This window comes from Musa acuminata, chromosome BXJ3-1 (assembly GCF_036884655.1).
Source record: "Musa acuminata AAA Group cultivar baxijiao chromosome BXJ3-1, Cavendish_Baxijiao_AAA, whole genome shotgun sequence".
Classification (NCBI taxonomy): domain Eukaryota; kingdom Viridiplantae; phylum Streptophyta; class Magnoliopsida; order Zingiberales; family Musaceae; genus Musa; species Musa acuminata.
Genome location: NC_088349.1, coordinates 5,205,771 through 5,228,568, shown reverse-complemented (window position 1 = coordinate 5,228,568; position 22,798 = coordinate 5,205,771). Strand labels below are relative to the sequence as shown.

The following is a 22,798-nucleotide window of genomic DNA, read 5'->3' as shown; positions in this document are numbered from 1 at the left end:
AACTTGCACGATTCTAGTGTTTAAAGGACTCCGAGAGAAGCATCTGTGGCAGCAGAAGCTCGTAACTACATTTATCTTTGCAAAACCAGCCAACTTAACTGTGAGCAATGCAATGTCAGTAGAAAATGGCCTACAGAGAGAGTTAGAACGAGAAAGCGAGAGAAATTTGAACCGCAATTCCATGTTCAAAGAAAGCTTCATCTTGCTTCGTACAACAAGAGGTGTTGCGACCCAGCGGGGGGGGGGGGGGGGGGGGGGGGTGTGTGGCAGTTTGCAGTAAGATAGCTGTAGCATCAGAAGAAGCGGCGACACTTGGTTGTTCAGTTCCTATGCATTCTGGATTCAGGAGAGTTCTGATGCAGAGGTGACAGAGGCTGTCTTGATGAATCTGCCGCAGCAAAATCGATCATTCGCCCCGGAGGACTGCTGCAGTCGTTTGGGCTTGACTTGCGTTTTCCCTGCACAATTAATTCAGGAAGCTTTAAAAGCCCTAGTTTAAGTAGTGGGGAAAAAAAATAAACATGTCTTTCTCTCTGAAACAAAAACAATAATAAATCATATGCCCCGATTATTTATGTTTGGCTACGTCAATCTTTTTCTATCATTAAGCTTTATATCTCTCCTCGTACCGTTAACTTGATGTCTCATATCATCTAAACTATAAATCTCATTCCTGCATGTTCAAATCATCTTTAAATAACTCCTCATTTTTATCTTTTCAAATAACTCCTACTTGATCGATCTCAATATTTTCATATCGGCAGTATAAACATTTTATACATGCATATCATGATGCCGAAAAGAGAAATTTGTTTAGGTTTGACCTCACCTTAGCAGAAGCAGTGGCAGAGCGTTTGTGGCTGTCAGATCCTTGGCGACTTCTTTCCCGTTTAAGTAATTCCAGCAGTCTCTTGTTATCTTCATCCAGCATTTTGTTTTCTTGAAAGAGAAGCTTGACCTTGAGTTAACACATAAACCACCAGATTACTTACCCTGACATAGAGGGAGGGGGAAAGAGGAACAAATTTAATTAGATCGAGTTTTGAAACCTCCTCTTCAGCTCTGTGGAGATTTATCCTTAGGTGTTCCTTGTCCTTCTTCAAGGACTCAACTTCAGCACCCAATGATTCTAGCTGAACATGCAGCAATAGGGGCAAAAGATTAAGCATACAGCTGAGATGGATAGAACAGAGATAAAAAGGAAAGTCAACATTGAACAGCACTAGATAATCGAAGACCGGAATAATAGTAACACCAAGATATAGGAAGATCAAGAAAAAACAATAACTATGTAAAGAATTTAACTTGCTAGAGCTCACAGGCCACAAAAACGCCAAGTGAAATCAGAGCATACTTTTATCTTGAAATTAATTCCGATCAAACCGAACTTGCTGAATGAAAAGTTGTTAGATCCATCCTAGAGTAGTAACAGTCATATGCAACATGAAAGAGACCAATCATTTACAGGAAAAAGATGGGATAAAGGCTAATCAAATCACCATGATTCATTGTGTGGCAGTAATTTATGGTCATTGCAGCGATAAACCGGCTTAAAAGAATCCAGATGGTCTCACCTGGCTGAAATGCTGAACTGATACGCAACTTAGGTCAAGTTTAAGAGTATGAGAGCTGCAGCTTTCTTCAAAATACAGAACAGGCAAGGATGCATTTAGAAGGGAAAGTCAAACAGAACGATTTATTTGTTTGTTTGTTTGTTTTTTCTTCTCAAAAGGCTCAATTGTTTATCTATAGGAAAAGTAAAGAGAGAGAATAGAGCATCTCCAGTGACAACATCAAAAAGGTTGATGATGTCCAAAAGCACCTCCACAGAGCTAAAGGAAAAGTAACAAGTCAAAGTTAAAAGGGTCGACTTAAAGAGCAGATAGTCAGAAAACTATCTTCAGATTAGTATTCCATAAGCACAAAAGAATGTCACAAGTAGAAGCTTTGAAGGACAGAGTGCACAACCAGTTTGGTGCAATATAGAACAAATAAGATAGCCACCTAAAAGCCTTACTGAATTCAACCATGCATCCTCTTTGTCTGCACTTGGATCAGAAAAATAACTTACCTTGCATGCAAGCTCTCGCTTCTTACAACCCATGTATGTCTTTTGAATCTGCTTACAGCTCTATTTTATATTCTATTTGATAGGAAATTTACCGACATTTGACACGTTGTCGTCACACAAGATCAAGTCATCCTCCATCGATCTACGTGTACAAAGAATCATAATAAAAAAATATAAATTTTTTTCTCGTTCATTATGGAAAGGAAGAGAAACACAAACTTCATTATCTCCTTTTATGACAAAGAGTGACTGCTAAATCTTTTTCTCCTCCTTTATGATAAATAAAATAATCATAAATTTTCTTCTCTTTTGAAGGTATAAAAATATATCCTAAACTAAGAAAAATGCAACTCCTTGAAGGGAACTATCATGTCTCATATCTAGATTACTAACTTGAACTATTCTAACCCATACGTAGGAAAAATCTCTCGACTTCGGTATTGGTGCATATAGCGACACCTCGGAGCCATCTTTGGAGCATGACAAGCATCATGAACATTCTTGTGCACACGGATCTGGACCACATCGAGTTGACCAAAATGTCAACGATATTTTCCCCAAACATTATTAAAAAAAACTCTCCTTCCGTGGGAAACATTACACACCATATATAATTGCATGGACGCTTACAGCAGGACTCAGACTCCTGACCTATAGACTATGCACACTACATCACAACCACTAGGCCTTGACCTTAAGCCCACACCTGCTCCTCTGCTCTCATTCTTCTAAAATGGCATCATAATCGTAGTGTTTAGATTGTTCAGCCAATGATACAATGGCTTTAGCAGATTAATCATAAATCAGATCTATTCTAATGGTACTTGAGAGACATTATCTTTCAAATGACCTCTAGCAAAAGATGATATACACATGATATAGCAGGCAATAAAGTTTGCGTTTCTTTTTTCCCTTCCTTCGACAATGCTGTGTTAATTTAAAATGAAAAGGCATATATGTCATACTACAGACGGATGTAATTTCAAATTGATACCCATCGTTCAACTCTGCTTCTTAGTATTTAATCTCGAAAAACATGTGTAGGTCAAAATAATATTTGTATAAATATTTCTGCAAAAAAACTTTCTTCCCTTTTTTTTGGTTGGGTAAAGCACACAACAAATATAAAACCCTAATTTGTATAAAGACACTAAGAGCAAAAAAGCAATCATCATCTCTATAGAAAGAAGAAGGAAATAGAACAAATTAAGAAGGAATACGTACGCCAGAATTGTCATCCAGCCGTGCCCGCAGCTCCTCGTTCTCCTTCCCCAACTCGTCACAAGACTCCATAATCCTCTCCAAGTCGCGCTCATACAGAGAGCACTCCTCCTCCAACTTGCGGCAGTGATTCACCAAATCAGCATACTTGGACGCGATCATCTCCTTCTCCTCCACGCACCTCTTCACTCCTTGGGCGTTCATGTTCGCCTCCGCCTGCCAATCCCAAGAAAGAAGAAGAAAAGGCCGAAGCTTTCGCGATCAACTACCAAAGCTTCCGCGTCAGACGAAGAGTTAGTGGAGCGGGGGACGAGAGGCACCAACCCTACACTGCTCCAATCGCTTATCGGCCTCCGTGAGCCGCTCCTCCAAGACAAAGATCTGATCTTGAAGGCGGTGGCGGGCGTCCTCCGAGGCAAGGAGCTTCAGGCTGAGGCTCTTGACGGAGACCGGGAGGCCCAGCGAACTCTCGATGGACTCCTTGATGTACTCCTCGGTGTCCGGAGAGAGATCCATCGCCCTCGAGGCCGCGGAGCCGATCAAGAACTGGAGCCCTAGCAAGGGGAGACTGGGAGATGTCGAGAGAGAGAGAGAGAGAAAGGGAATGGCGTTGGGGTTTCAAATCGTTGGAGGGTTGATGCCCGTTTGAAGAAGGGAGAACAAATGAAGCCAATGGGCCGTTCGACTCTTTCCACATTTGAATGCAGATGTTTTGACATATATACCCTTGTAAACCTTTTTCTTAAACTGAAAGAAAAAAAGATTAACTACTAAATCAAGGAAGGATAAAAAACACTCTTAGCAAAGGAGCAACTAAAGACTCACTCCCTTCTTCCTTCCTCACATGTCTAACCAACTAATTTGTTATTTTATTTTTATTCTCGAAACACATGAGAAATAATATACATATCAAAATTAAACTAATTTGTTATTTATTTTTATTCTCGAAACACATGAGAAATAATACACACATCAAAATTACCCGAGGAATAGACGAATCAGATTCAAACTAAAATTAGTAGCCTTGTAAACTTTGGAAACAACAATATTATTGGATTAAGAAGTATTTATCATCCTAACGAACATCTTAAATACTTACGACTCTTTCTCAATTTATTGAGTATCTCTTTTGTTTCTATCATCCTAACTCGCAATGAAATCTAATAGTGCACCTCTTTGATGTAGGTTTTACGGTTGAAATCCACGTATAAACAAATAACTTTCCTTTCAGGAACAAAAACACACATATAAAAGGAAGGACCACAAGAAGGATGCTTTGACCAATCTAGTAAACAGATCCAAAGTCATTCCTGCTTCATGGTTATAAATAGATAGTGTAATTTGCACACAAATAGGAGAAATGACACAAGTATTTGGTGCTTAAACTCCTCTGGCTGACGGCATTCTTACGTTCAGGATAATCTCAATCCATATGCTACTACTCCTACAAGAAGAAAAAGGTACAGAGCTGCAAAAATGCTGTGGTCAATTCTATACTAAGTGGTAAATTAGCAATTCATGGTTTGTGCCTGTACAGAGTCCATTTGCCTGAGGTAACATATTACTGTCTTTGTATTAACTAATAAATCAGCAATTCATAATTTTTGCCTGCATAGAGACACCATTTAAACTACAAGACAAACTAAAAGAAACCTTTCGTGTCCGCAAACTGAAATTTTGAGCAAGCCGTCAGCCCCGTGCCACTATTTTCATGAAGATTTCAATCCCAAACCAAGGTGATCATTGAATTTGATAAACCTGCTTCTTCAAAGTTTGAGTTACTCTCGTATTCGAGACTCTTTGATGCACCAGGAATGGCTTGCGTAAAGTGGAAAGGTCGTCTTTGTCCATCCTCTAACTTAGAGGAGCAGAAAGACCACAAAAGCTGCATGGGTTGACAAAGATTATGTGGAGCTTCGACTAAGAGGTATGGAAAGCAAGTATATAGAAAACTCAAACTGCATCTGGTACCTTTATTGGATCAGTTCGAAGAAATTTTCTCTGGATTCTACAGCCATCTGGGAGACGAATCCCGACTCTGCAAAGTTCTTTGCTTCCTTTTGGTTCTTCAGGAAGAGGTGGATAAGTCAGGTTTCCGTTTGAGCTGGTTTCACCATCTTTCTCAGGTTTAGGATCATCATCAGTTACAGGTGGCCTAGGAGGACTTTTAGCATCCTCCATGGAGGCTGCTATCGCCTGCAGAACCTCTACATCCTCCTCCACGGCTTCTTTGTCTAAAACAAAGAGAACATAGTGAATTATGATAAACCAAGTTGAAATTTTTTTGTCTATGACATATATGCTTCTTATTCACTGTTTACTGAGTTTTAGTTCACAGGAGTGTGACAATATAGTCGCTAAAGCCAACAGCACTATTATTTTGCTTGCCCTATTTGATGCAAAATTAAATGACCTTTCTAGTTTATTTGTATTTCAAAAAGTTCAAGAAAGAAAACTATATATATATAAAGCAGACATGAATTTTTCTGCACCATAAACAGCAGTCGATAAGGAGCATAAAGTAAATAAAAAATTTACTTCAAGAAATCTGTTTTATAGAATAAGCATTGTCTGACTTACCTAGTATGTTATTAGGAGCAGAATCATGGGCAACTCTTGGACGTTTCTGAGGAAGAAAAGTATGATGCTCCTTGGGACCTTTGTCTAGAAATGGAAGCAAATCCTACATAGAAAAGGCTATCATAATTAAGGAAGAACCAAAAACACAGCTCTTAGTTTAATAAATCTGCATGAGCAGTTTGCTAGTATGCTCAGATCCTACAGGATCACTAATGTAATTACAGGTCACCCGAACTTTGTATTACTCGTACCTCCAGCAAACGCTCTGGATGTACCATACCACTCCATGCACGCATTTTCTGTCCAGTAATGGGATCGATGACAAGAACAGCAGGAAGAGTAATCAAGTTGTAGTAGGTGCAGACCTTCTTCCCCTCACTAGTATCATAGTACACCTGAGATTCTCATAACAAATGCAACATAAAGCAGCAAGAATTCCAAACAGATAAATAGGGAACTGTGACTAAGTCCTAAGAAATTGCCAAATCAAATAGAACCCGCAATTGATTTGATAGTTGATAAGGTAAATACCCAAGGAAATCAGATGTCTACACTAATATATGCACTATAAATAAAACAGACTAACCTGCCAGAAGATGAAATTGGTCCGAATTGTTTGTGCCACAGCTTCATTGGACCATGTATCACGGTTAAGCTTTAACACAGAGCATAACGTGACAATCTCGTAAAAATTAAATCACAGAAAAAAAAACACAAGTTAAAGACAATTACCATGTGTGAGCTGAATTCTTCATTGGACTGCAAATTGATTAATAACCACTTACCCTGAAGGGAAGCCTCAATCTTTGCCTACACAAACAATGAAGCAGCGCAACCAATAATGCATAGAAGAAATACATCAGGGTTACAAAATCCAATTGATATTTACAGAATAAGATGATTAAAAGAAGCTCATATCATTCTTAATATGACATGATTAAAGTCATAAAGTCCGGTCACGATTAAACAGCTCATACAATTGGATCCACCTCAATCATGTGAGAAAACACATGCTTTCACTTTATTGTGGTCAATGAACTGCTTCAGGAAATACAGATTTCTGATGATAAAGAATCAATACGTCAATCAATCCCCATATCAGAAGCATCTATCTTGATGTCAAATGACCTATCAAAACATGGAAGCACAAGCATGCATCTGGATACTGTAGCCTTCATAATTTTGAAACGTCACATATAAGAGAAACTATCCTTCATCAGAAGAGTCATTAAGAGTGCTGTCGATTGTCCACATCCACAGACAAACCATATGCAGAAACTGGTCAGTTGGGAATGGGCCAGTCCAACACAACCTATATCACTATTGATGTGCCTCAAGCAACTTACTAATGCGAAATTTATAGTGCACTTGCTCAATATTATAAGAGATGGTGCTAATGTAAAATCTCCAACAGCTACTCAAGTGTTCATTCCAGGTCGGATTGTAGAACAAAATAAACGTCAAAAAGACCACAACAGATCTGCAAATGCAGACTAAAGATGTATATATGAGACCCCAGAAAGTCAATGGTCTTTTGGTCAACCCAAAGGGCATGACCAAGAACTTGTAATGCCATTGGGGGCCCTAAAAATTGTCTTCTCCATATCATCTGAATAGACACAAATCTAAATAGTAGGCCAACTAAAGATTCATCATTGGAAAGTAGCAAGCTTCACTTAACCAACAAATCATCCATCACTGGAATGTGATATTGTTCTTCACTCTAAGGTCATTAACTTCCTCTAGTCTATGTAAAAGCATCAAGTCCTACCTTTTTTCTTCACTAGCAATATCGAGGATGAGTCAGGACAATGAGGTGGCCCGATGATCCCATTCTCCAACATCTGATTAGCACATGAGAAGGGATGAAATAGCAGGCAAAACTCCATGCATAATGGTGATGTGATGGTCATGTTCCCTTTTGCAGGAGGGGCTTAAGGCTCTCAAAAGAATTTCCAATATAACTTTCAGCTGAAATAATCAAGCATTTTATGTTTTAGAAAAAGGATGCCTAAGCAGAGTCTCCTGTTCAGCACAGAAAAAGAAGGCAGGGTCCAGCTCACAGGTCAAATCGTGACATGGGTTCCTCATCTACTACCACATTATTAATTTATGTATGACAGATGAAACTCCAGTCAAGTGTTACAAAGTGATCCACAACTAAGAAAAATGAAATTGGGATGTGCAACAAGTGGACATTCTATCATAAATATAATAAAATAGTGTAAAATGGATCTCCAAAGTGGTAAATCCATGTTCTTGGTCTTTAAAACCCTCCCTCCCCCTCTCTTCCACCTCCTCTTCCTCCCCTCTTCTCTCCCTCTTTCTCTTCAGCAGGTGCCATATCAACCCGTACTGAGTGTTGGTACACAGATTCCATATTGAAATTGTACCAATCTGGTTATCGATCACCAAGATTTCCAACCTTATTTAAACAAGTAGAAAAATTTGTTGTTTGAATTAATAGAAGAAACACTACTGTTTAACTAAGAAACAAGAGAGCTCTGCAACATATTTTGCTCACCTGGTCGAAAGATCCTTGGTACATCAAAGCAAAAGGTGGACTATATAAAGAAGCAAGGTTATCACGGGAACCATTGGCTGTCGATGCAGAACTTTCATTTGATTCCCAAACAGCAGATCGTTTTGACTCCTCATCAAAATTGTGGAACGCAACCATTGCACTTGATTCATGCCTGAGGTTCAACAATAAAAAAGGAGATTAACTTATGCAATTGTTAATAGTGGAATGATAATAAAATCATGCACCAAATGGTGGACAAAAGATTAGAAAATATGTATTCAAACACGTAGAAGAAAGCAATGCTTGATTTTGGAAATGATTCAATTCTAAAGAATAAATGATATTTTGTGGTGCAATCCTTAAAGGGCCAAACGGATAGGGAAATAAATTCAAGGAAAGCATTCATTGCAAGTAGGGTTAAGGGGCAAACCAAACGAAAGCTAAAGCAGGAATAAAAAGATGAACTAAAATGCCACCTTCAGTAAGAGCAACAAACAAAGATACAAGTTTGTAAATTCAAAATTGGAACTTGCAAGAATTAACACCGGTGAACCAAAGCAGGAAGTAAAAGATGAACCAAAATGCCACCTTCAGGAAGAACAACAAACAAATATATAAGTTTGTAAATTCATAGTTGGAACATGCAAGCATTCACACTGGTCAATGTCAAAGAAAACATAAAAGATATGTCTATGCTCAACAACAAACCAAAATTAACTTCCAAAACTATAAATTTAATTAAAGGATAACTACTACCTAAAAAAGTAAACCATGGCATGGAGAAAGTAAATTGGTAAAGACCACAATAAATATAAAAACCTTTGGCTTGTTTATGGCAGATTCTGAAATTTTAACAAGTCCAGAAGAATAATGCCCATAGAATGGTCCCCTGATGCAATTTGAAAGCTACCCAGAAAATGCAATGCCCTTAGGTTTCACTTAAATCATGAAGTACTAAGCCAAAACCCAAACCATCCATGGGAAAGACAGAACAAAGTGATACACCGGCCCATATGATATACTTAAATTAAAATTGAAAGAGGACATGTAGGATCTGTTAGTTCTCTAGTTAGAACAAGAGTATAATAGGATTTCTATTTTAATAATTTTTTAACAAATTTTATCCTTAACCTTCCTAGATATTTTAGGGAGATTATAATCTCTTTTTTAGTCTTTCTGATACTGAAGAGCCTTGATATGGTTATAGTATAGGATAGGCAAGTTGTTTACTAATTAGATATTGTCTTAATTGGAAAAAAATCATGAAAGAATTAACAAACTTGGTAGGAGGGTTTCTTTGAAACTAAAAACTTATCATGAAAGTAATGGCTGCATCTCCATCTCTCTCTTCCTCCTTTCAGTTCCCAGTGGTAACAGCATACTAGCAGTAGACTGAGTGGGAAACACTGGATAGATGGCATCTTCCTGACCCTCCCTTTCTTCTTAGTCACTGACCAAGTTCACTAGCAAATTGTAGTTAACCAAGTTTCTGAGCAACAAACCATTGTAGCAAAAATGTGCGATGGAGCTATGCTGCATAAAAATTGCTCAACTTTTTGGGACCAAGGCTAAGACTCAAGTGTTACAAATTTATTAATTTCACTCAGGGAAGGCCCTACAATGGTTTCAGGCTAATTTTGGTAAATTCGCAACGACCATTCAGATCGAGATTCAATGATCTTCACAACCTCAGTTTAAGTTTTACTAATAAAAAATATAAGAGAAAAAAAGATAAGAGAAAAGACTAACAAATAAGGCAATACTCCACCAAAAGTATTGAATTCAAAACTTCTCAAATTTCAACAGTTCTTGACATTTCCCCTTAGCTTTCTATTTCTAGACCACTATATAAATATAAAATTGAACTGTAACCTAAAGGAACTCCAACTTATCAATAGTGGCTTAAAAATTTTATCCAGCATCATTTGGCTTCAAATGGATTCCCAATCACCTTCAAAATTCAATGATATTCAGAACTAATTAACTTTCCAAAATAGTCATACTTCGGGCCCTAATTTTAAACAACAGATCCAAATCCACCTCAAAAGTATCTAAAAAGCATGCCCTCTCCAGATCGTAACCATTACCAGGCTTTACCAATGGAGGAGGATTGTCATTCTCCCTGACCTCTGTGATCGGAAGCAGAGAAGAAAGCGGCAAGGAAATGTAAGCCAGCAACATCTGCATCTTCCCATCATCACACTCCAGCCAATCTTCCAGTTGGGATTCCAGATGATGCCGGTGGCAGTGGCCGCGTCAGGCAAATGGTGATGCCATGGAAGTACAATTCCATGTGAAAATCATGGAAGGAGATGAGCTGTGAATGTGTGTCTTCGTCAACTACAGTTAGGAGGGTGGCCATGATAAGAGTTGACTGGAAACTGATTAGCAGATCTGGTAGCAGTTGATGCACCATGGGCTGCGGATGCATTGACGGGAGAGGTGCTTTTCAGGCTACTGAAATGACCCAAGCAATGGTGACATTGGGATGGTTGGCATGTAACAGTTCAAAGTACCAAAGAAGCTTTAGCAATACTTGTATTGAGGTATTTCCTGTGTCTTGCAGAAGCATTTGTAAAAGCTACAAATATGCACTGTGAGAGCCTACTATTTAGGGTCACCTCATGGTCACCTCATGTTACTGAATCATATAGAAGCCTGTCTCAGCCTGGCACATTACGAGCTCTATCTTTGTGTCATCCACCCACAGAGAAGCTCTTAATTCTTTCCGTGCTTAAGCTGGTTATAAGAAACAATCTGACCATGTTCTTCAAAAGGTTAGCTTCATACATTCTTTTCAAACAAATTGGTTGTTCCCTCCACAACCAAACTTCCTAAAGTTACATCTATGTTTGATACGAGTCAGCTAACTACCAGGAAACTTCAGAGCATGATACTAAAGCAACTTTCTTACCTATTGTGTTGTTTTCAACTTTCTACTTGAAGGCTCAAGATAAATTATTTATGAACTCTATTTTGGATATTTTATCTAGGACATGTCTTCTACGAAAAATAGGTATGGTCATTATACTGAAGCTTTTGCAGCAAAAGCATATTCTTTTATCATATTTATGTTATCTGATGCTATCTTGGCTTCCAGGACTAATTTTGAAGTAACAACTGGAGTAAAAAATAATAATAATTCACAGTCTAAGCAATTAAAATTTCATAGAAATACTAATAGTAAGTTTTTGCAAAACCAATATGAGCCGACAAAATCAAACCTAAATAAAGGTGTATACCCGTAAAGTGTATCTCTTTTGACAGGTAACGGTGGACGCACTTCATCCTCGAGGGCACCTTGCACTAAACTTCCGCTTGACATAACATTCTCCTGCTCGCTGCAAAAAGTAGAGAAATTGCAAAACAATTCCTCACCACAAGAAGTGAACTATGATCGATGGCTACCTTAAACTCACCTAGGACTTCCGGTGGGAGGCGGCGGAAAGGAAGACGTCGCCAGCCCACCACCCTCATTGCCGACGTAAAAGAGTTGGAGAGCCTCCTCAAGCTTCCAACCCGTTGCCTGCCGAATTTATCCAGAACATTAAGAACATACTACTGTACAGAAAACCCTAAAACTCTCACCACTCTTTAAACCCAACTTAATCTCCAACTAAAGAACGGATCGAACAACATCAACACCAGATCCTCCATGATGGATTGGTCCAAGGCGCGCAGCCACATAGACTGATTTCCTCATTGCTAGCCTCCAGTGAATCAAGAGAAGGAGGGGGGGCGGGGAGGGAAGAAAAGAGGAGAAAGGAAAACCTCGAGTTTGGGAGGATTTTGGATGATGTGGCCTACGATTTGTACCAAGCCAACATCCATCGAGCAATAAAGAACCGTATAAAAGGGTAACTCATCCAAAAGGAGTGGGGAACCGAACCTGAAGGAACTGCGTAGCGGTCTCAGGGGTCTGGCCGAGCGCGATCTCGAGGAAGGACGACACGAGCTGCTGCTTATCCGCCGCCGTTGGGAGGGTCTCCATTCTCCACCCCGACCAACAAATCTCGATGGGGTCGGGAGTCCACACGCACTGGCAGACGCGATGGCGAGAGCCTCGAGGAGAAGAGAAGGTGGGTGGCAAGAGAACAGAAACCCTCACCACGATCAGATCCTTCTCGGCTCTCTCTCTCCTTTCTCAGCACGCCGTCGTATACTTATACTTTTATTTAAGAAAAAAGATATAATATATATATATATATGCTTAATATTTTTAATTAAGAAAAAAAAGATTTTATATACCTATAGGTATGTGTGTGTATATATATATATTCTTAATATATATATATACCTATACTTTTATTTAAGAAAAATAGATTATATATATATATTCATTAATCTTACACTTCAAAATCTTATCTGATATATTTTTTTATAATAAAAATATATTTTAAATCAACCCTACGTGTAGAATATAAATCCTTCAAGCTAACGAACTTGCGTGCACACTTAGGGTAATCTTAAATTCTTTAATTTTTGTTGATGATGATAATATATTCATAAGTTTTTAGGTATTTTATGATTTTATGTATTTCTTTAATTCAAGCGAGTTTATGCTAATTGTAGTTATGTAATCTTGGAACGATGTCTAAGCTTGTGAGGGCAAATTTGTCACTTAAAACTTTACGACGATACGTTCATAAAATCTTATATAAAAATATATAGTTATAAAACATAGATCGAATAGGTCTGTGGTTCACTAATTAGACCACTTAAACTTTGAAAAAAAATCAAAATGTTTTTGATTTAGATTTTCAAATTTTAAATAATATTCATGTCTTTTTAATTATAAGAATGATATTAGAAAAATATATTTACGTCTTGCTTTGCTCCTTTCATTTTCTTTAATTTTATTATAAAAATTTATATTACATGTATGTCTTATATTTTCAATCTAATATATTTTATTTTATTTATATCTTTTATTAAACTCGTGCTCTGACTATTTGATCCATCGATTTAGCCAGATTCTGATAATTATATATACATAGGTAAAATTTATATCTATCTATTATAAATAATAACTGTATCTTTCTACAATATTTTTATTTTCTATAATATTTTTTATTAAAAAAAATATTTTGAATATTAGTTTAACTGATAAAGATTTTGACAGTTTATTGTAAGTTTTTCGACTCGAATATCGTATCTATCACTTACCTTATTAAATAATAATAATGATAATAAGTGCATCATGAGCAACATTTAAGGCCATAGCTCTGCATCAAGCCTAGCTGTCCATATTAGCAAAAATGAAAGGATGCACACTCATCAATCCATGAACATAAGCTTCCATGACATCCAAAGCAAAAAGGATGATTAGTTGTATTGTGTTGAACTGTTCTACATGCATGGAAGAAATAGAGATTGAGCTGACCTATTTGTTCTATGAATCAATACAAGGATGAGTACAATCTCTATTTCACATTTTGGGGACATAAAATGGTTTAGTTGAGTATTTTATTCCATTTCCTAAATAACAAAAATAAGTTACCTCACAATAAAGACAATTGTTTTCACATATCTACATTTTTTAAAATTTTGGAATAGCTTATTTACCCTAACAAATTTTGATATAGCATGTACATACCTCCAAAAACATTTCATGTGTCCCTCTTTCAATATTCATGCAGATAACTTAGGTTAATCATGGCTAATCCTGGTTAACATTATTAGTTAAGAGTAAAAAAAATACAAAATTATAAAATGCCTAAAATATCTCTAATATTTTTATAATTATGATGAGTTTTTAAGGATATTTAGTGTTTTTTAGAGTATCAACTAATAATTAAATAATAAAAGAAGAAATAATGCTTGTAAAAGTGAAGAGTAATTAAACCATCTTCTCATTTTGGCTGTTTAATTTTCATGTACATGAAATATAGATGGATAACAAGCAACTCATATACTTCTGACTCTGTTACAGCTATTAAAGCTGGAGAAATGCCAAGTGAACACTAAGCAAAAGAAATAAGAAACATGAAATGAGTACAACTCTTTATCCCTGCATGGCATGGAAGGCTTCTCATGACTTCCACTTCCCTGAGGATGTTCTTCTACCAAAGACTATTATTCCTATGCTGTCCTTTCTAATGAATCAGACTGCAGATGCAACATGAGGTTGACTTTGTATCTCCCTCCATATCTTTTCTTTCTCCACCAGCTTCATTTTTTCAACAAGGTGATGGGAATGCAGCTGAAATGGAAGGAGAAAAGAGTTGGGGCACATTTTAATGGATTGCAGAACTCAAACTCTTCTTTACACAAGTCCTGAGATGTATGGTTCGGTCCGAGGCTTGTTCTTTGTCAGAATACAATTTATCGAAGGAAAGTCAGAAGCTTGTGTTGTCTGAATCAGACCGTGCCAAGCTGAAATTAAAATGAAAGTAATCAGTTTCAACAAAGACCGAACACTGTGCCAAATTTTCTTCACATTTCAGTTCAAATTTTTATGATTCGTAGTAAATGAATGCCATCAAAATCTTTAACACCATCCTTTTCCACATTCAATTTATGGCAAGAGAAAAGTTTATTTTGACAGAACCTGTATGTGGTTAGAGATCAGGGAGTTTCCGGCTCATCTCTCCTGGAAATTTTCAGACTATTTCGCATGTTCCGCATGGTTATTCTTCCATGTCCCATGTTGCCTTTTCGCATCATAGTAACAAACTCACCATAGTCAATACGACCATCCTGAGACATGAAATCAGCATCAGGTGAGCCTTCAAAATCTCGGTCAACTTTTTACGGCCTAGAAAATCGATATATAAGCACCGAAAATGTTGAAGTTAAAAGTGTCCAATCCAAAGTTGCCATATTAAACTTCGAAGAGACATCATAAGATGTGCACAACACAAGAAATACTAACTTTTGGAGTTGGGGAGATATTACAACAGTGTAAAAATATTCATTTTCATTCAGTTCATAGTCATACGATCATTATGCATCAAAATTCAGATAGATATACAACATCTTAATGAAAAATGTTTAAAAAAATCTCAATATTAACAGTTTTTAAATGGTAAAAGAATAATATTACTTGTAAGAAGATCCAAAAAAATGTTCTTCTTTATAGATCATTCCACAGTGAGAATTATAGGAAGCAACGAGCAACAAATCATACCACATCATGTCTAGAATTACTTACAAAAGTCATGATTCTTTCTTCTTTTTCTTTTCCAGCATGCTTGAAGTTTCACATGTCAAATACTTCATAAAATCAAAATATTCATGAGATATGATATGTGAATAGAACAACACATTCAGCCAAGTGCAAAAGCTATGGCTGTTGATCACGAATAAAGTTGCAGAACTAAAAATAATACTAAAACCAGGAAGAATTGCTTTTTATCAGATAGAATGGAGACTGAATTGTCACTTACATTATCTTGATCAACTTCTTGGATAATATCCTCGATCAAAACATCGGTCATATTGTGCTCTTTACAAGCTTGCTGAAGTTCATCAACTGTGATATAACCACTTCCATCCTTATCAAAGTAAGAAAATGCTGCTGCCAAATGCTCTTCACGCTCCAGTTTGTTAAGATGTATCGTTGCAGCTACAAATTCCCCATAGTCAATGGTGCCACTGTTGTCCACATCAGCCTAATTTACATATGAATTGTTCATTTAGATCACAGAAGGAAAATCGTAATGTTTAATTAACAATCATCAATGTCAATGAATGCAAGGTATTTCTCAATCGGTAAATCAAAGTGCCAGGGGAATTCAGAAACAACTAAAGCATATTTAGTTGAAAAACAAGTCCAACAGCACAGTGCAGTTTCCAAGAAAACACTCAATATTTAAGATCTAAGCTCCTAATAAACTTCAGCAATTCTTGTGGTTTTTGGATAAAGCTTAAGATCTAGATACTCCTATTCTCAAGATGCAGGCATAGACTGCTCCTGGTCAATTTTCAAACCTAGTTGCTCTTTTCTTGTAAGAGGGTGATACATAATAGAAGTTTAAGGGCCGACTTAGCATATAGCCAGGATGGATATCATAAAAAAAAGAAGTCTGACTTGAGTCAGTTGCTTTGTAGAACCTGATCTGAGAAATGTTCTATTGCAACCTTCCAAAAACAATGTCCTTAATTTCATACTTTAATACCATGGAAACCTGATCTCCTTACTGGCTCGACTAACTCACCAATTTACTATGGAAATCTCACTGAAATCTGAAAAATGTTTGAACTTTGAAGCAACAATAAAATAAAAGATGATAACCATCTCAGTTCATGAAAACTATACTCTTCTTAGCCAAAATGTATTCTCAGAAAAAGAAGATGCAGAAGAAACTCATCATTTCAACTACAAAATGGCAATCAATATTCAACCCTCAAAGTGAGATAAATGAAAAAATAAGGTGTACATGCATATTTAAACAGTCAGATGTCTTGTCTACCCTAATGACATAAACCATTTCAACCCAAGTTTTTTCAAGTGTTTAACCTCCAGTTATTCTAAATCCTACGGTTATGTCCTACCTCGTCATCATAGACAGTAGACCAACCTTTAGAAAGTAAGGGTTTCTAATGTAGTAAACTTGCTTGAAAATTTCTTGTGGCATCATTGCATATGTTTTTCACGTTTTCTTGTGTTTCATGCACTCACTTATGTCCTTATTGTGGTCTTGTGTACTCACTATATCAGGTTGTCACAAGCCTTAGAAAAAGCTACTTGCAGGCTGCTAAAATTTCATCTCCCCGTTCATGCCATAGCGTATTTAAATGTGTTTTTCGGGTGGTAAAGTGAATTTTGCCTCAGCTGCATGACATCATCCAGCAAGAAAGGGACAAAGTGCACTGGTTTAGACACTTTTTAGGTTTACGTTAAGAATAACTATTACAAATCAAAATGTGTTTTCAGTCTCTTTCTTTCCTTTGTTAACCCTATTTCCAATAACATGGATGAAATTTAGCAGTTCAGATGATTTGCTTACAGCATCCATGAGATCACGGATCTCTGACTCCTTCAAGTTTGAGCCATATCTTTTTAAACCCTCTTTTAGCTCATCGAATGTGATCGCACCACTGTTGTCAGTGTCCATTGCCTGGAACATTTCTCTCAGTCCTGCAATCTCCTCTTCAGAAAGGCTTTCAGCAATTACCTGGTACAGTTAGAACCAATATGAGATAAACTTGAAAAGGAATTTATCTTAATTGCAATGTGAGTGATGTCAACTTGTCCTGAGCTAGAAAATGTTTGTGATTGGATAGTGCAATCCACTTAAATGCAATACAAGCATAACTAGCTCGAGAACAAAACTAGAAGAAGGTGCAGGTTTCCTTGTCAGTCGTGGTTAAGGAATACAATCTATATATCTTGTATCTCTCAACCTAGAACTAATACAATCCGGCCAAAAATATCGTCAAAGATGAAAGAATATGGACAGTACCAAATAACTTGATCCCTTCACACAAAAAGATGCATCAAAGTCAAACTTGAGATCAAGAACCGCCATTCTAGTGTACTGATCCTGTACAGATGTCTGGTGCATTAGTATGTACTTATCAGAAGTATATGGCATGGGCCTCATGGTAACTACGATTTACTCTGATTGGCAAGGGTCTATACATACACCCTTGGTTTGTTGTAGATTATGCAACAGTACTCACGCAAATAACTATGGCACAGTTAATAATATTGTTATCACTTTGTACAGCGATTCATGCTCAAGATGCCTAATTAGGTGATATTAATACTATCTCTACTACCACAAATAGCAGCATATATCTAGAGATTGATGAAAAAAATATGCCCAATCAATGCTCTTGGTAACCCCAAAAAAGAACCAGAAAACAGTCAAAATGTTGCAGTATCATAACTGGAAGCAGGGTTCTATCAACTAGCTAAGGCTTGTTCAATAATTCATGAAAAGTTCTGCTAATTCATAGGAGACACTTCCATGAAACTCCCAGAAAATGTGGATGCAGAAAAACTGATGCTTCCTGCAGAGCTGGGCATGACAGTTGAAGCTTTCTACTAACCATTGAATAGTGTTAAAATTTATGTTTCCTGCATTAGGGATGTTAATCACTTGCTGAATTGATATAGGAAACCAACAGAAAATCACATAATACAAGTTTAATCTGTCAGAACTGCTTCCAACTGTTTTTAAGCTCAATTGCATTAACTGACATTAACAGTTTTCATTTCCATCAACAAAATTATTATAAAAGGAATGGATAAGAAATTTATGTAAACCAAAAATAGATACATCTAATTCTCAAGTAATAGGAGTTATTTTCAATCGACGAATATTTTTGTGTGCCATGTCTTCCACCTCAACTTGCCAATCCAATTAATAATGTTTCCAAGGAGATGAATAATTATGTGAAAACAAAATAAAGGATAAAGAAAAGACTGTCTTGTTCTGCAAAAGAGACTTTCTCCATCTTATATGGAAGAAACAAGTGCTGCTTTTAGATATCAGAAGGTGATAAATGTATATTTTGTGAAGACAAAACATAGAAAGATTAATCAGCTTGTTCAATGGCACATGAGTTGATCGAAGAATATCTCTCAGAAGAAAAGATAAACTTACTCTTAAAGCCATCTTCTTTAACTTATTCATTGCTGAGAATTGTTTAAGGCGAGAGAGTACAGCTGGATCCAGTGCCTGATCTGGAGCAACTCCATTTTCGCATATCCAGGGATGACCTAAGAATGAGAGTATTTGAAAAGCTGTCACCAAACAATTATTTTCAGCTAGAATTAAAAATTTTCCCATATTCATGCTTGTGTAATATACTTTCCTCATAGTTAGAAGTTAGAACACACAAATTCAACACTAAAGATAGATAATTGCTATAAGCTCAAAGAGAGCTTGGCAGATGCTTGAAGTTTGTATAATTGTTTTCTTTGACAAGTGTGTTAAGTCAGCCGATGCCTTCAACATTTTTTGAGACAACAAGATTGCTTGCAGAGGTGGACACCCTATTTGAACTGATCCTCCTTCTATGTACTGGTGATATTTTCAAATAAATAATTGTAATTTTATTGTGCTCATCCTCAATCTAATGTAACATATTGTGCTTTTGATGCAACTGCCTGTTTTCAGTTTAGCCTGTAATTATACCATACTTTACATACTCCTACAGCTAAAGTACTTTATTAGGATCACAGACAAATCGAAACTTATCAGGCAATCTCTAATTAGTGGACTACACCTAATTATGATTCTCCCCCACAAGTTATAATAATGTCTGGAACTGAAAGATGTGCACAAAAAAAAAAGAAAAATTGAGATTGGTACTCAAAATTCTGTAAAGAACTACTACAAACTATATGCTCATTATCATCGTGAAATGGATGACATACAAAGTACTTCATGAGCAGTAAGGCGATCTGAAGGACGAGAACAAAGCATTTTTCTTATCAGGTCCTTCGCACTGTCAGAGATCATTGGCCATGGCTCCGTATCAAAATCAATGAATCCCTTCAAAACTGCATCAAATATTCCTTGCTGTGTTTCTGGAGAGTAGACATGGCTTAGTTCTAGGAATTGTTGTGATCACTAAGTTGCTAAAAAAATTAGATGAGAATTATACCAGCCCAAAAAGGAGGCACTCCACTCAATAATATGTATAGTATCACCCCAGCTGTCCAGACATCAGCTTCTGGCCCGTAGTGCTTGCGCAGTACCTCAGGAGCTACATAATAAGGGCTGCCTACAACATCTGTGAAGATCTGGCCTGAAAATTGCGAATCAGGAACATTTTTTTAATACAAACAAATATAAGATGTAGTAGAAAAACTTGTTCTCTGGTAAAGAATAATGGAACTCATTGATAGCAGATAAGATTTCCTCGTGCAGTTGGGGAAATCTCATCTGCTATCACTCATCACCAAGAAAACAGATCATCTGCATATGAGATAAACTTGGAGGGAGAAAGGATATGAACAAAGCAAGAAAGCATCTGGGACTGTTTTTAAAATCATCATCAAATAGGTCATGCTACAACATATGTGAAGATCTGGCCTGAAGATTATGAAGCAATAGCATTTACTAAAACAAACAGATATAAGATGCAGTAGAAATTCATGGAGCTCATGAGGAAGAAAAAAATCATCTGCATATGAGATGGACTTGGAGGAAAACAATCAAGAAGATTACTATTGGGCTTAATCTTAACTTTCTCTGGAGACAGCAGAATCAAGAAGCCTGGTGTTCTATGATGCATTATGCTGTATAGTGAGACAATGCAAATAATAGAATTAAGGGGCACTACATAATCTCCTACTGATCAATGCACCAATTCGTTCTACCGAATGGTGCGTCTTCCGATTGATGCAACAACATGAACTCGGAAATGAAAAGGGGAAACCAATTATGATGTAATCGATTCAGATAGAAGCGCTTCTCTACCATGACAGTCTTGCTTACCGGGCTTGAAGAAGACGGAGAGGCCGAAATCTATGGCCTTGAGCGAGGAGTCGTCGTCCTTATTAGCCAGCAAGAAGTTCTCCGGCTTGAGGTCCCTGTGCATTACGCCGAGCGAGTGGCAGGCCTCCACGACGCCGACGACGATCCTAATGAGCTCGGCGGCCTTGCGCTCGCTGTAGTGGCCGCGCTGTATGATGCGGTCGAACAGCTCCCCGCCCTCGCACAGCTCCATCACGATGTGCACGTAGAGCGGGTCCTCGTACGCGCCTTTGATGGTGACCACGTTCCGGTGGCCCGACAGGTGGTGCATGATCTGGATCTCCCGCCGCACGTCCTCCACGTCCTCCTTCGCCGTCAGCTTCCGCTTGGAGATGGACTTGCAGGCGAACTCCTTCCCCGTGGCGCCTTCGGTGCACAGGTACGTGGTGCCGAACTGCCCCTGCCCGAGCTTCCGCCCCAGCGTGTAGAGGTCGCGGAGGCTAGCGGTCTTGTGGCCCAGGACCCAGGTGTCGCCGCCGCCGCCGCTGCGCCGCATGGTGACGGCGTCGCTCTCAGGCTTCGTCGGGTCGGCGAGGGTGGAGGACGTTAGGTGGTTGTGGTGGCGGTGGGGGCGGCGGCGTGGGGTGCCGTCGGAGGAAGAGGTGGAGGAGGAGGAGCGTTCGACGGGCCCGCTGTAGTTGGGGAGGTACTTGTTTCCTGCTAAGGATCCACGGCACGTGTTGCCCATCAACGACGGCGAGATCACTCACCGAGGCGACGTTGACGTCGAGTGGATCATCGTGCTTCTGTCGAAGAACGAGACGAAGGTTGGAGACGTGAATGGGTGGAGAAAGACATGGCTGGTTCTTCGTCTTTGTATGGGTTGGGCTTCGAGAGTGCAGAGGGCGGGGAGCAAAGGAAGGGGAGGCGTTGACCGGTCTATAGGCTAAATTTAGCGTGGGTTCTGTGGGTCTTAATCGATCTATTTTTGTGAATTTTGACTTCTTGGTCAACATAACATGATCCGTGAATCATTATCCTCAAAATTGTTTTTATTTTTTACCCATATTCTATTTTTTTTAATATATTAATTAGCCTTTCTTAATATAAATCATTTTTATGTTTTAATAATATTTTATTTTTTATTTAAGATTATTCGAGCTATATATATCTGATACTCAATAAAACCAAATCATACTAACTATTTAGGTATGTGAAATTAAATTAGACATAGATGATTAATTTTTTATCCAATTTTGCATCAAACATGGATGAAAGGTACATCAACTTAATTAAAATAAACCAAGGAAATGGAATGCTAAAAAAGAAAAAAAAATGCTACTGTCTTAAGTAAGTATCAAAGACTTGACATTTGTCATGTTTGATATGTACAAATGTAAACTTCATGGTGGATTTTATGTTTTGCTTTTTGAATTATGTATCATACTAAACCAAATGTCATGTTAATATATGAGATTAATACTAATTATATATCATATCTTATAATTAGTTATCATTAATATTTTGATCTTTATATTTTTTAAATATTATGATATTTCTATATTTATGTAAGTGAAGCATTTACCTTATTATTTTAATAAACATCATCTCTCTTAATTTTTAATTTTATAAAATTATATTTTAAACTTTATATAGATAATTTAATATTTTACTTTCATAATTATAGAGATCATAATATAATTTTTGAAAGTATAGAGATCAAGATGCTAAAGATAATTATAATTATTAATTCAATTGTCATTATTGTGTATTTTTCTTTTACTAAGATGACGTCTTTATTTTCTTTTCCATCAACTTTTCTTTCGAGGATTGACGTAAAAGGATATAAAACAAATTAAATGTACTTTAATGACGACAAAGATGAAATAAAGGTAATAATACTGTTCTTCCCATCAACTTGATCTCTTGAAAAAATGATTTAAAGGAAATTAAAAACAAATTTTACTTGATGAAGAGTAATACTCTACTTTTCAATTATTTTTTCAAAGCATTTATCTAACAGGT

The 22,798-nt window shown here is 37.2% G+C and overlaps 3 protein-coding genes across 5 annotated transcripts; all 3 read right to left on the bottom strand.

Annotated features, from left to right (window-relative positions):
• Positions 1 to 22: 22 nt before the first annotated feature.
• LOC135629624 (uncharacterized) lies at positions 23 to 3,954 on the bottom strand. Its single transcript, XM_065137258.1, has 5 exons — positions 3,617 to 3,954; positions 3,296 to 3,508; positions 1,050 to 1,133; positions 830 to 958; positions 23 to 458 (listed from the first exon to the last, which is right to left on the bottom strand). Exons 1-5 carry the CDS (start codon positions 3,806 to 3,808, stop codon positions 321 to 323), a joined length of 756 nt encoding a protein of 251 aa, XP_064993330.1. The 5' UTR covers positions 3,809 to 3,954; the 3' UTR covers positions 23 to 320.
• Positions 3,955 to 4,761: 807 nt separating this feature from the next.
• Positions 4,762 to 12,549, bottom strand: LOC135629623 (plant UBX domain-containing protein 7-like). Its single transcript, XM_065137257.1, has 10 exons — positions 12,286 to 12,549; positions 11,816 to 11,922; positions 11,639 to 11,737; positions 8,397 to 8,568; positions 6,605 to 6,682; positions 6,459 to 6,527; positions 6,124 to 6,267; positions 5,873 to 5,975; positions 5,264 to 5,526; positions 4,762 to 5,177 (listed from the first exon to the last, which is right to left on the bottom strand). Exons 1-10 carry the CDS (start codon positions 12,385 to 12,387, stop codon positions 5,013 to 5,015), a joined length of 1,302 nt encoding a protein of 433 aa, XP_064993329.1. The 5' UTR covers positions 12,388 to 12,549; the 3' UTR covers positions 4,762 to 5,012.
• A 1,676-nt stretch (positions 12,550 to 14,225) lies between these two features.
• Positions 14,226 to 21,893, bottom strand: LOC135629009 (calcium-dependent protein kinase 26-like). 3 transcript variants are annotated; one of them, XM_065136087.1, is made up of 8 exons: positions 20,795 to 21,890; positions 19,959 to 20,102; positions 19,729 to 19,881; positions 18,953 to 19,068; positions 17,348 to 17,515; positions 15,785 to 16,009; positions 14,947 to 15,095; positions 14,226 to 14,771 (listed from the first exon to the last, which is right to left on the bottom strand). In XM_065136087.1, the coding sequence occupies exons 1-7, from the start codon at positions 21,519 to 21,521 to the stop codon at positions 14,964 to 14,966; spliced, it is 1,665 nt and encodes a 554-aa protein (XP_064992159.1). In that variant the 5' UTR covers positions 21,522 to 21,890; the 3' UTR covers positions 14,226 to 14,771; positions 14,947 to 14,963. The 3 variants fall into 3 exon arrangements, with proteins under 3 accessions (XP_064992159.1, XP_064992160.1, XP_064992161.1); XM_065136088.1 differs by lacking the exon at positions 14,226 to 14,771 and adding an exon at positions 15,550 to 15,611 and having other exon boundaries at positions 14,958 to 15,095; positions 20,795 to 21,893; XM_065136089.1 differs by lacking the exon at positions 14,226 to 14,771 and having other exon boundaries at positions 15,016 to 15,153; positions 20,795 to 21,892.
• Positions 21,894 to 22,798: the final 905 nt, after the last annotated feature.